General features: G+C 34.3%; 3 protein-coding genes across 3 annotated transcripts; all 3 read right to left on the bottom strand.

Moving 5' to 3' along the window:
• Nucleotides 1-906: 906 nt before the first annotated feature.
• On the bottom strand, nucleotides 907-2,687 carry LOC118063363 (protein DMR6-LIKE OXYGENASE 1). The gene is made up of 4 exons (XM_035077385.2): nucleotides 2,402-2,687; nucleotides 1,978-2,225; nucleotides 1,540-1,861; nucleotides 907-1,387 (listed from the first exon to the last, which is right to left on the bottom strand). The coding sequence occupies exons 1-4, from the start codon at nucleotides 2,621-2,623 to the stop codon at nucleotides 1,127-1,129; spliced, it is 1,053 nt and encodes a 350-aa protein (XP_034933276.1). The 5' UTR covers nucleotides 2,624-2,687; the 3' UTR covers nucleotides 907-1,126.
• Nucleotides 2,688-4,552: 1,865 nt separating this feature from the next.
• Nucleotides 4,553-5,401, bottom strand: LOC140955807 (uncharacterized). Its single transcript, XM_073410526.1, has 2 exons — nucleotides 5,031-5,401; nucleotides 4,553-4,928 (listed from the first exon to the last, which is right to left on the bottom strand). Exons 1-2 carry the CDS (start codon nucleotides 5,399-5,401, stop codon nucleotides 4,553-4,555), a joined length of 747 nt encoding a protein of 248 aa, XP_073266627.1.
• Nucleotides 5,402-8,907: 3,506 nt separating this feature from the next.
• Nucleotides 8,908-12,219, bottom strand: LOC140955806 (uncharacterized). The gene is made up of 10 exons (XM_073410525.1): nucleotides 12,060-12,219; nucleotides 11,670-11,939; nucleotides 11,425-11,570; nucleotides 10,927-11,224; nucleotides 10,686-10,819; nucleotides 10,390-10,578; nucleotides 10,104-10,272; nucleotides 9,807-10,013; nucleotides 9,551-9,672; nucleotides 8,908-9,453 (listed from the first exon to the last, which is right to left on the bottom strand). The coding sequence occupies exons 1-10, from the start codon at nucleotides 12,217-12,219 to the stop codon at nucleotides 8,908-8,910; spliced, it is 2,241 nt and encodes a 746-aa protein (XP_073266626.1).
• Nucleotides 12,220-13,950: the final 1,731 nt, after the last annotated feature.

The following is a 13,950-nucleotide window of genomic DNA, read 5'->3' as shown; positions in this document are numbered from 1 at the left end:
ATGGTAATTTATGAGTTAATTCTCAAGGAAAGAAAAGTAATGGGTTCAGTTCTTGGGCTTTTTATGGGCTTTATAACTTGTTTCAGTTTTTTGAATCTGAGTTTAATCTTTCGGTCGAAAAAGTTGGCAAGTAGGGCTTAAGAACCAGCCCTTTCAATTACGTCAAGCATAACTGCTACTGCTTTGCCCTTCAAAACCATAATTATCAGATTGTATAAGTTTTTTTTTTTTTTTTTAATGAAATTATATCATTCGGATAAAAAAAAATAAAATGATATTATTTTTGAATAAAATTTAAAATAATTCTTAGAATTAACTAAATCAGATCTCATATAAGTTTATTAGGTCAATCAAGTTATAAGTTAACCTGCTAGGTTATTTATAACCAAATCAACTCTGATACCAAATTTTAGATTAACATATCATTAAATTGATCCAATAAATAATATTAAGTTTGATAACTATATTCAAAATTAAATCATATTAACACAACTTAACATACCGCAATTGAAAATAAAATTAAGCAAAGAAAAACAATTATGAAAATGTTATAGAGTTTGTTTCACTGCTGGTGTAAATATTACTACTTTACCATGTCAACATATTTGTCTTATCATAAGATCGATAATATATTTATACTATAGCTCAATTGGTTATAATGAGATCATAGGTTTGAAGATTTAATAGGAAAGAGTTATGTGCGATATTTAAATATTTTTTTTCATGTTTAAAACAATTTTAGCCAAATGGGAAAGAACCTAGTGTTATTCTAATTAAGTACGAATTTTGTGACTTTCATTCAACTCCAAAATATGAATCAAATTTTAGAGAGATGAACAAATCTGCACCATAAAACAAATTCTTCCAGCACAAAAAATTCACATGACATGACTCAACTTAAAAAAAAAAATAAAAATAGCAACATTGATTTTTATTAGAGCAAACAAAATTAATAATTGAACTTATTTGAAATACTGAAATTTTCTCAACAGTAGCACTTGCAAACGATACTGACAACACCCGTAATCGACACTTACAATTTATAGTTTTTATTAAGACAACGAGCTAATTAATATTTTCTTCAAAATAAGTGGCATATCCCATGCATTTTTCGAACTTTAATTAATTAAGCAGCAGGACTGGACACATCTGGTTGGGATTTAGCTGCTTTAGCTGCTGCAAGCCCTCCATTCCACAGTCTCTCATTGAATGCTCCACATGTAGACTTTCTATAGATGGCTGGATGGTCATGGTCGATCAAGTCTTTTGCTGGCCCTATTTCTGTATCTGGTGATGAATAGTAAAACGAAGGAATAGATATTCTCTCTTTATCGCAGTTCACAACAACACGATGAGGCACACTTTTGTATCGATCATTGCTAAGTACCTAAATCATTTAAAAAAAATCAGTTCTAATGACATATTCTTTAATGTCTTCCACTGTTGCATATTCAACATTATCAGTATTTTTTTTAATCCTTTTATCATGGCATAGGTAATAATTCAAATGGCATGTTAAGAAAAACAAAAAGAGTTCACCTGAATTTGATCACCAACATTGACGACGAAAGTGTTGGGAATAGGACGAATATTAACCCACTTGCCATTTTTGAGGACTTGGAGTCCAGGAACATCGTCAATCAAAAGAATAGTGATTATGGTAGGGTCAGTGTGGCCAGACAATCTGAAAGTAAGCTCTGGCTGTGGATAAGGTGGATAGTAGTTAAAGGCTATCCCTTGGCCATGCATGCTCAATGTCTTGTCTATATAATCTCTTTCCAAGCCTAGGCTCTCCGATATGGCTTCCAGCAATGCGAATTCTAGCCCTCTAACACTTGTCCCATAATTAGCCACATCCTCCCTGCCAATAATAACTTGTCAAATTAATAACAAAATAACTACAATAAGGTCTAAAAATAAAAGTAATGCAAATATATGTGTGTGTGTTAATATATATGTCCCATGATAAAAATTTACTTGAATGATGGAGGATTTGAAGGCCATTCATGCTCATAATCTTCGATAGGATAACTATGAAATTTCAAGGATTCTCTCCGGACAAAGACTTTCTGATTCTTGTTGTTAAAACCAGAAGTCAGTCTGATGGTCTTGGTAGGGTCAATTGATTGAAATTTCAACCTTTCGTCATTTGGCAGCTTGAAGAATTTCATTGCTGTACTTTGTATGTTGTTCATCGTTGCCTCTGGAATTCCATGATTCTTCACCTGGCAATATGAAAAAATACTTTTACAACTTATATATATATATATATATATATATATATATATATATATATATATATAGAGAGAGAGAGAGAGAGAGAGAGATAAATCGTCAAATCCGAGACTCGAGCCAAGAAATCCAACATTTATGAAACATATATAAGATTAGTATTTACTACCATGAAGAAACCATATTCTTCGCATGCTTGGCCAATCTGATTGATAATGAGAGACCGGTTTGGACCGTTGAGGCCATCAAGATCAATGAGAGGAATGGAGTCATCTGATGCATCAAGCTCTGAGAGTTTTGGTAGATCAAAGATAGGATTAATGTTGTTGGATGGAACGTCTTTCACGTCAGAGATTAGAAGGGATGATAGCACCTCATTAGAGTACATCATTCTTGAAGCTAAATAATTTGTGGGGATGTTTTTTATTCTATGACCTCTGGGTTTGATGAACAAATTATGTGCTATTATTTTGTTCTTTGACCCTATTTATAGCTAGAAACCACTACTGGCAGACAGCTGTACAACCTTTACAGCTGCACCGGTCCCCACTAGGTCGTCGATAAGCTACCGAGTAAACTATTATATTTGTTCGATCTCTATAATCTTAACGAATATAATTATTTAATATTCAGCTTACCGAATAAAGTTGCTTAATTTTATTTTCAATTGCGGTATGTTGAGTAAAGTTGTGTTAATATGATTTAGTTTTAAATATAATTATCAAACCTAACATTATTTGCTGGATTAATTTAATGATAAGTTAATTTAAAACTTAACATGACATTTAATTTTATTATAAATAACCTGTAGGTCAATTTATAACTTGATGGACTTGATTAAACTTAAATGAGATCTGATTTAGTTAATTTTAAGAATTTTTTTTAATTTTATTCAAAATAATATTATTTTATTTTTTTATCCAAATGATATCATTTCATTAAAAAAAAAAAAAAATTATACAATCTGATAATTATGGTTTTGAAGGGCAAAGCAGTAGCAGTTATGCTTGACGTAATTGAAAGGGCTGGTTCTTAAGCCCTACTTGCCAACTTTTTTGACCGAAAGATAATTAAACTCAGATTCAAACAACTGAAACAAGTTATAAAGCCCATAAGAAGCCCAAGAACTCAACCCATTACTTTTCTTTCATTGATAATTAACTCATAAATTACCATATCTCCTGCTCGCTATTCTTCTCTGGGCCGGGCTAAGCTCTGATATTTAAGAAAAAACTTCTACCACTATTCAAATTTCCATAATTGCAGTTCCTCAACCATGCTAATATGCTTGAAGAAGGCTATTTTTTTTTTAAAAAAAAAGAAGCTGATAGAATTAGATAAGACATAATTGTGTTATGCAATCACATTACACAGAATAAAAATTTGTTGAACTAACTAGCTAAATATAGAAACATAATCTTCAGATCAGTTAAGATTTTTCCATCATCTGTTCCCTGTATAGTAACCAAAACATTGCCCCAAAATACCACAAGCTACAAAGGCTAAACATGGTACCGACACATTATCTAGGAGGGTCATAGCCAGGCAACAAATTCAGATATTCTGTGCACTTCTTGTTTAGCGAGGTGATCTGCCATGTGATTACTTTCCCGGTAAGAATGAGTGTAGGTGATTGAATCAAAACATGAAGCTAGCCTCTGAGCTAAAGAGAAGAATTTATGATGAATCCAAGGCCTATTATAAGGATTATTCATCCAACTAATGACATTGACAGAATCAAATTCAGTAATAATATGTTTATGATGTCGGAAGCAATTAGAGGCTGATAATTCAATAGCTTTGACTACTGCTCTCAGCTCAGCTACATTGGAGTCTAAGATCCCAATCGACAAAGAAAAAATACCGAAAAGTATTCCATGGTGATTCCACAAAACACCACCTATTCCGAAGAGGCCAGGTTTTCCGATAAAGGATCCGTCAACATTTCATTTTAATTTATTAGTCATAAGGGGAGACCACATAACACAAGTCCTCAAAGTTTGAGAATTAGTCCATCGAATCAGACCTTCGGCAAATTTGAAGAGGAGCAGGGAAAATCCGGTTCTATAGCCTTTAACCATAAGCAAAGCCAAGTAACAATAAGGAAAAACAATATTTTATAGTCTGGGATCTTCTGCTCAAATATCACATCATTGTGGAGAAGCCATATAGACCATGCTATAGAGAAGAACAACATCACCCATGTTTTTTTTTGAAATTTGCCATAAACCAAAGAGTCCCACTAAGAGAAGAGATTTGCCAAGTTCCTTGGACAACACCAAGCTAAGCCCCACCAGTTGATGATTTTGGACCAAATGAGCTAGTGCTTGTAGCAATGGATAAAAAGGTGGTCGACCATTTCTTCCTCAACTAGGCAAATAGGACAGTTTGCAGCTGAGGTATCCAAGATGCCTCTTCTAACTAACATGCTACGGGTGTTGATTTTGTTGATGATAGCCATCCAACAAAAAACCTTTACTTTAGGGGGGACGAGACCTCTCCAAATCCCCTTAAAGGAGAAGACAGTGTTCAATGGAGGACTGAGATTTAAAAGCCCACAGAGAGATTTAACCCAGAATCTTTCTGTGTTATTGGCTTTCCAGACAAGCCTATCCTCTGTTTCTTTGTCCAATTGCACCCTTGACAGAATAACGTACATTTTAGCAAGAAGTCTAGTATTCCTGCCTCTTAAAACTCTGTTCCAGGAGAAAACCCAGCACCATGCATGGCCATCCCACATTCCCATCCTTTATAGGCTGGCTTCTTTATCATTGGATAACTAAAATAATATAGGAAACTTCTTTGCCAAGCTGCCATTGTCTGTCCAGTCATCAAGCCAAAACTCAATCCTTTTCCCATTGCCAACCAGCATCATAGTGTTATTATTCAAAATATTCTGCAATCTAGTATCTTTGCCACAATGATTAACAAGCCGAGACCACGTGCTTCCAGCACCTGAGATATGATCCTGTGGTATCAGGCTGGAGTATTTAGTATTGTAAATGCTTTTAATCACATCATTCCATATGCTCGACTCCTTAGAGCCATACCTCCATAGCCATTTGAACAATAGAGCTTTATTTTTATTCCGCAGAGATCCAATTCCAAGTCCACTAGCACTCTTTGGCAATGAAACAGTTGACCAACCAACATTGGCTTGAACCCACATTAGCTCGATCTTTTATTGAGGCTGAGTACAAGGCTTAGACTAACAAGACTTTTGAAGTCATGTGGCTTTAATATTTATTGATGGATCTGCAGATTAATCTTACTTCTATGTCTATGATTTGGTGTGATAATTTGAGTGCCACAAATCCTATTTTCCATACTTATACTAAACATATGGAGGTTGATTATCATTTTGTATGCTTTAAGATTGTCAAGAAAGACATTTATATTCGCTTTATTTCTTCCAATGATCAATTTGTAGATGTTCCTACCATGCCACTTCCTATTGCTTCTTCTATTTATTTTCGGTTTAAACTTCGAGTTGAATGCCCACCCTCAGCTTGAGTGAGCCTATTATAGAAAGTGCTAAATTATAGAATATACATTATAGCAATTATACTTACCATGTGTGCAAGCTAATTTTGTGCTAAAATCTCTAGATTAATTATTGTACACTGTCTTCTTACATATATAAAAATAAAAAGTTAACTAACTAATTGGTTAAGCCTTTATTATTCTTGACTTGAAATCACAATTAGACTTTTGACTTGGGTTTTTTTATTGTTAAGCTTCTCACTGAATAAAAAATAAATAAATTGCACTAATCATAGCATTTTGATTTATCACACCATCCTTTATATAATAGCAGCTAATGTTTGTTGATGTAAGACGATCCGGAGTTTACCTAATGTTTGGTTCTCATATCATTATTCTGAATTTAAATTTTATAAAAGATTAAAAAAAATAGTGTTTTATGAACACGTTCATAATTTAAAACCTGAATGATGTGAGATTTGATTTCGGTGCAAGAAGTTTTGTCAAACCATTGAAAAAAAGAAAAAAAAAAAAAAAAGGAATTTGACGTTGAAGTCGAAGTGCGAGTCATTATGGACCGATATTAAAAGATTAGCTATGGAATTTGACACTAAAAAATATGTGTAATTAGATGCAAGACTCACTCTGAAAATCCCCATTCTAGAACTGAAAATCTGGTGGTCTGAGCTCACACGCCAAATTGTCTGCTTGATTTGCGCAACGTGCCTTCTACGGAGTTAGCTTTCACAGGACTTCAAATTTCTTGAAGCTTTTCTTTGGAGATACATTAATAAGATCAATTATCTTAAAAAACATAGAAGAAAAGCAGCCTCAAGGAAATAACCAAACTACAAGCCCACAATTATCTTTTATTATATTAAAAAAATAATCACCAATCAAATTATAATTCTATTGTGAGCAAAGTTTATCAAATCAAAGAATTTACAACAACATTTAGACTAGTTGAAAGGCTTAATTTTCTTAATTTTATCGCTTATTACTTTCCAGCTTTTTTTTACTTTTTTTTTTTACTTTAAAAATCAACCATAAAAATGTTTTTTTCTAATACTATATATGTTAAAGAATAATATAAAATTATTATTGATGTCTCATTTAATAATTAAAATGTTTAGATTGAGATAATTCTTGCAAATGATACATATTTTTTATTTAAATAAATGTATAACATTTTTCCACACAATATATATGACAGCATTTTATAAAAAATTGAACTTATATTAAACCCTTCTCAAAAATAAAAATAAAAACACAACTAAGAACACCTTATTTAACTTATAGAATTAAATCATTAGAAGAATGATTTTTCTACTTTCATTTTTGCTTATTATACCTTTCAGCTTCTCTTTCTACTTTAAAGTCAACCTTCTTTTTTTTTTTTTTTTTTAGTTAAGAAGAATAATGTGAACACTAGGATGGATGTAACATGTTTATTAGATAACAATTTTTTTTTTTTTTAAATAACATTTGGAGGAAAAGTTCTTACTTTGATGGCGTTTGATACTTGAAATTATAATCCATATCATTTGCTTCCCAATGGTTTTTCATATCCGCCATTGTATTTCTTCTGTTTAATAATTAAAATTGATGAACAAAGCCAAACAAAAATATTTTTTTAAAAAATTCTACTAGATAATACTAATCAAGGGCAAACACGAAGAAAACAACATGAGCTCTTATAGACGGCAGATGAAGTCATATATAGACCAAAGAGTCCCGCAATATGCAAAAGTACACATCGTAAGCACAATTAGAGACCACATTGGCATTGTTTATATATTTGCTGGGCCAACAATATAATTAGAAATACAATCCCTCGTGAATGATATGGTTTTCCATTTTATTTTTCTGTTAAATTTTACAACAAAAATAAGATGTAAAACCTTTATAAAGTTCATGATCAAAAAACAAAATGCATGGGTAATTAATCCCTAAATAAATTGTTGATTTGATTTAATGCGACTGTTGATCTTATAATTCATGCAAAAATGGATTTGTATTATCACTGAATTTTATAAATAATCGAATACACAATGACTCTATGTAGTGATGAAATCTGACATCTGGTTAATAAAATAAACGTATCATGACCTTAGTATTTTATTTTTTTCAAAATTCCATCGTTTTTACCAGAGGCATCATATAAAATTCTTAATGGCTTGATGACTCCGCTGAGCACCTTCCCTGGTAATTCCATGGCAGATGGTCAAATTATGAGGTCATGGTTGACTCTTGAAAGGCATGTCGGTCTATAATAATAAAACAGTTATAGCATATAATTAATTAAATGCATAAATGTCTTCTAGTTCTAGATGCATAATATGTTGTAGAATTTTATATTCCTTATCTGAGTGCTTTGCGGAAAATTGATGGACAAGCTTCATCTTTTTAGAAATTGATATTGCAGTAAAGTTGATTTAGTAAAGCAGTTTATTCAATCTGTTCATAATTGAAGTCTTAATTGTTAGAGCATATGGTATTGTTACGTTTCTGTACAGCACAGTTTTTCCAAAACACAAGTTTTGTTGTAACGTTTTTCTTTTCAAATATTTTTCTGCTGTAGCCCTCCCTATTTTCTCTTTGCATGGACGTGGTTCACTCCATAAGAAGCTCACATCATTTGTTAGGATATAGTATAAATCAATATGAATGATATACTTTTTGAGATTTTTTTTATATCGTGTATATACTTCACGTATGAGTGGCCCACTTTGAAGAGCCGAACTATAAGGAGAAACCTGTCAATTTCAAGTCTTTAGCACTTGCATACCTACATGTGAATTAAAAAATACAAGTGGCAAATTATCTCTTTTTAGTTGATTTTTTATCACATGACTATTATTAGTTGAGCTACTAAATCACTTATATACTATTAGAATTTAAACGAGGCAATTTCAATCTTATAAATTAATTTTTTTTTGAAAGATGCGTATATTATTTAAATGCCGAAATCTGGCAGTAATAGTACAAAAGCTACACAATATCTTACTATGGCAAAAAACCATGAATAGGATAAAGCGCAGTCTAAAATAAGCAAAAGCAGGGAAGACCATAGAATATCTATCCGAATGAGCTCAAGCTAAACATTCCTTAACAATACAAAACAAAAATAACTCAAAGACATAATGGGAGAAGACACAATAGCAAGGCCATAGAAAAATGGTGGAGTCAAAGCTAGGCAACAAATTCACTTGATCTCCGCACTCCTTGTTTGGCCATGCAATCTGCCATGCAATTACTTTCATGAAAGATATGGGAGAAGGTGATTGAACCAAAATATGCTTTCAGTTTATTAACAAAGGAGAACAAATTATGATGCTTCCAGGGACGACTGTGAGGCTTATTCATCCATTTAATAACATTGACAAAGTCAGATTCGATGATGAGATGTTGATGGTGTAAGAGGCAATTAGATGCTGATAGTTCAATGGCTTTGACAATAGCCCTTAGCTCAGCAATATTAGAGTCTAAGATACCAACTCGAACATAGAACATACCAAGAAGATGGCCATGATGATTTTGCAGCACATCACCTATTCCAGAGAGGCCTGGCTTACCAAGAGAAGAGTCATCCACATTCCATTTGAGGCTATTAATCATAAGAGGAGACCATTTATTAATAATCCTGAAAGAGTGAGCATTGGACCACCGAAGCAAGCCATCTACCGATCTGATCAGATCTGTAGGGGAGTATGGAAAATCTGAATGGATAGCTTTTAGCTATAGACATAGACGAGTGATAATAAGAAAGAATATTGAATCATAGTCAGGTGTCTTCTGATGGAAAATCAGATCATTTCGAAGAAGCCAAAAAGACCATGCCACTAAGAAGAACAACATCAACCATGCCTTCCTCTGAAAATGACCATGCGCCATGGAAGTCCATTGAGACCACATATCTGAGAAGCTCTTTGGGCAACACCAAACTAAACCCCACCACTTAATGATTTTGGACCAAATCAGCCAATGCTTATGGCAATGCAGCAGAATATGGTCCACCGATTCTGCTTCGACTAGGCAGATAGGACAATTTGATTCCGAGCTATCCAATATACCTCTTCTAACCAACATACATCGGGTGTTGATTCTGTTAATGATAGTCATCCAGCAAAAGATCTCTACCTTAGGAGGGACAATACCTTTCCAAATTCCAGCAAATGAGAAGGCATTGTTTGTGGAAGGCTTCGGACTTAACAATCCACAAAGAGATTTCACTGAAAATCTTCCAAAATTATTGTCCTTCCATATTAGTCTATCCTCTCCATGTTTGTCCATTTGTACTGTTGAAAGGATTACATAGAGTTGATCAAGCAAGCCAATGTTGCGCCCTCGTAGTGGACGTATCCAGGAAAAAAACCAAATCCACTCACACCCTTCCCACATTCCCATTTTAGCAATGCTGGCAGCTTTGTCATTGGATAATTGGAAAAGAGTAGGGAAATGTTCTGCTAAACAGTGGTTATTAAGCCAGCAATCAAGCCAAAACATAGTTTTCTTGCCATTTCCGATAAGAACCAGAGATTGCTCATTCACAATATCCTGCAACTTATTATTTCTCACACAATGATTGACAATCCAGGATCATGTAGTTGCAGTTCCTAGAATAGGAGCTTGCAGTAGCTTAGAGTAATTGGTGTTGTAGATGCTTTTGATCACATCCTTCCACAAACTTGATTCCTCCAACCCAAACCTCCATAACCATTTAAAGAGCAGAGCTGTGTTTTTGTCCTTTAAAGAACCAATCCCAAGACCACCCGCATGTTTTGGAAGGGTAACAGTTGCCCAGCTAACATTGCATATTTTGTGCCTTTCCGCATTTCCAGACCAGAGGAAGGATCGAAGTTTCTGCTCAATTTTGGAGGCATGGGGAGCATAGCAAAGATAGGTAGTAGATGGGGAGATTGCTGAGCACAGATTTAATCAAGCACAACCGGCCCCCAATAGATAAGAACCTGCCTTTCCATGAAGCCAATCGATAATTGATATTGCGCAAAATAGGATTCCACAATGTAGCTCTGCCCAAGTTTCCACCGATAGGGAGCCCAAGATACATGAGAGGCAATTGATCCTGCTTGCATCTGAGAAGCTGAGCCGTGAAGTTACATGTATGAGCTGCTAAACCCACACCCACAATACTGCTTTTATAAAAATTGACCTTCAGTCCCGAGACAAGTTCAAAGCATAATAGGATACGTTTAATTTTCTGCATGCTATGTAGAGAGTCGGAACTGAACATAAGGGTGTCGTCCGCAAACTGTAAGTGAGATATGACAAGCCATGTATTGCCGATGTTTATACCAGAAGTCAAACCCAAATCACAGCCACGCTGCAACATACAACTCAGGCCCTGGACTGCAATGTTGAAAAGAAACGGAGAGAGAGGGTCTCCTTGGCGAAGGCCTTTAGCTAAGTAAAATTCCTCCGTGGGAGACCCATTAACAAGCACAAACATTTTTGCCATTATATGCATTGCATAATCCACCCTCGCCATCTACTACCAAAGCCCATACTAGCCATGATTTCATTAATATATTCCCATAGCACCGAATCAAAGGCTTTATGAAAATCTAATTTGAAAAGATAAGCTTTACCCTTTTTCTTCTTGATGAAAGAAAGGACCATATTTGCAATCAAGACGCTGTCTAAAATTTGCCTCCCTTTGATGAAAGCATTTTGATGATGAGAGATGACCTCTGGCATAACATGTTTCAACCTATTTGCTAGAATCTTTGAGAAGATCTTGTATAGGCTGCCTAACAAACTAATAGGTCTGAAATCCAATAGCTTGTTAGCACCTTTAATCTTTGGAATAAGAGTAACAAAGGTGCTATTGATACCTGCATGAAGGAGATTAGTCCGATAAAATTCCTCAACCATGTGGATAATGTCCTCACCTATAATGTTCCATGCTTTCTTGATGAAAATAAAGTTAATACCATCAGGACCTGGAGCTTTATTTCCATCACAATCCCACACAGCTGCTGTAATCTCTTCTACAGAAAATGGCAATTCAAGAGCAGCCGAGGAGGAAGGCTTCAGCCTTAAGAATTCCAGGTTTGAACATGACGCTCTAGGTCTGTTCTGGTGGGAGTATAGGTTGCGGAAAAAGTGAAAGACAGCTAGCTTCATATCGATTGGTTTAGATAGGATCTGTCTATCAACCTCCAAGCATGCAAGCTGATTCTTTTTTTGTCTTGTTGTTGCAGCTAAATGAAAGAATCGGGTATTTTTATCTCCAAGCTTACACCACTGAATTCTTGACTTCTGATGTCAGGCAGATTCTTGAGCTCTATACAGGATTTTGAGCTGGGAGGCAATGGATTTACTTCTAATTAGTTCATCAGCAGTCAAGACCCTGCACTCATTTTGACAATCCATTGAGTCAGCTTCAAGTTCCAGTTCTTCAATTCTAGTATTCATGGTTCCCACAGAAGCTTTACTCCATTGCCTACATCTGTCTTTCAACATCTTTAGAGCTGGGACCATTTTTCTTGTACGAGATTTGGAAACCATGATTGAGTTCCAGAAGTTTTGAATCATAATTCTGAAATCAAACACAAGCCACCAACAATTCATGAAGCGAAAAGGTTTCGGGCCCCAATTTGTAGAATCTAGCAACAGATGCAAAGGCCTATGATCGGATGAATATTTTGAGAGACCAAATAAAGTAGAGGATGGGAAAGCCTGCAACCAATCCCTTGATATAAATATTCTATCAATGCGGCTTGCCGCATTACCTCGAGACCATGTAAATTTTCTCCCATTTAAGGGGAGCTCTATAAGATTACAACCATCAATGCAATTTTTAAATCTTGTCATGAAAGATGTTATTTTTGAGCCGCCTTTCCTATCTGATGGCAATAAGGTTTCATTAAAATCACCCGCAAGACACCACGACTTGCTAACACTATCCCTGAATACAACAAGATAAGTCCACAGCTCATTCTTCAAGTTCCCAATATTCGAAGCATATACAAAAGAGACTAGGCAATCTAGATTGGATCGAGTGAAGGTTCCTTCAATATGCAAAATACGGCCATTCATAGCAACAAAACAACTAGAGACACAAAAAAGATCTGGATTCCATATACATAATATCCCCCTCGAAAGGCCTAACGAGGGAACTGCATACCAAGCCTTAGGATGACGACCCCATATAGCAGTAATAGTGAAATCATTCAAAGATTTCAATTTTGTTTCCAAAATACCCAGGATATGAAGATTAAATTTTCTACCAAGATTCCTCAAACATCTCTTTTTTTCTCTGCCTCCTAATCCACATACATTCCATACAATTATACTACCCATATAAGTCTTATAAATTAAATTTCTGATCCATTTTGTGTTTTTTAGGTTAATAGATATTTTGATGCTACCTACTGGTCTGTAAATCTTATTTTTCATATTTGTACTAAACATGTTGAAGTTAATTATTAGTTTGTACAATGTAAAGTAGTAAAGAAAAAAAATATTTCAGATTAAGTTTATGTTCTCACTAAACCACTGTTTTCATGCTTCCTTTGCTCATCTTCAACCCAGACTTCATGTAGAGTTTTTATCCTCAGCTTGAAGGGACGTGTTATCGAAAGCACTAAAATATAGGATGTATAGCTTTATAATCTTGATCCTGTGTAGTGTGCTATGTTCTTAATACTGTATGTAGCCCTACTTATATAAATAGAGAGAATGGCTATTACAATGGTTTCTCAAGCTGCTACAAACAAATAAGTAAAAATCAAAAGAGAAAATCATGTGAAAAACTTTATATTTCATTTGGTAACTTAAGCACTTGAAATATTTGGCCTAATCCTTTAGCTACTTAGAAAAGGACACATAATAACAGCAAGAACAAAAAAATATTACATCAATAGAAGAGGGGATGCATGATTGACCAAAATCCTCCAATTTACTTTTTAAAAAATAGTATAAGACATGCTAAATGAACGGTTTATTGTAAGCATAATAATAATAAAAAAAAATTCTTCAAAGTTAATATAATATGATGGAACATAAAATCTGTATTTAGTCACATTTGGAGTTGGGTTTTCAATTATGATGGAATTTAATACTTATTTGGCTTGAAATTAGAGGTCACGTTCTTTGCTTTCAACAACTTGGAAATTCGCATTTGGTTTTGTATGAATTTATTAGTCAACTATTCTAGAAATATGGCTTCTTTTGACCCTACTTCCTCGGTTTCATTTACCCGCCACCATA

This window comes from Populus alba, chromosome 7 (assembly GCF_005239225.2).
Source record: "Populus alba chromosome 7, ASM523922v2, whole genome shotgun sequence".
NCBI lineage: Eukaryota > Viridiplantae > Streptophyta > Magnoliopsida > Malpighiales > Salicaceae > Populus > Populus alba.
This window is presented reverse-complemented; position numbering and strand designations above follow the sequence as displayed.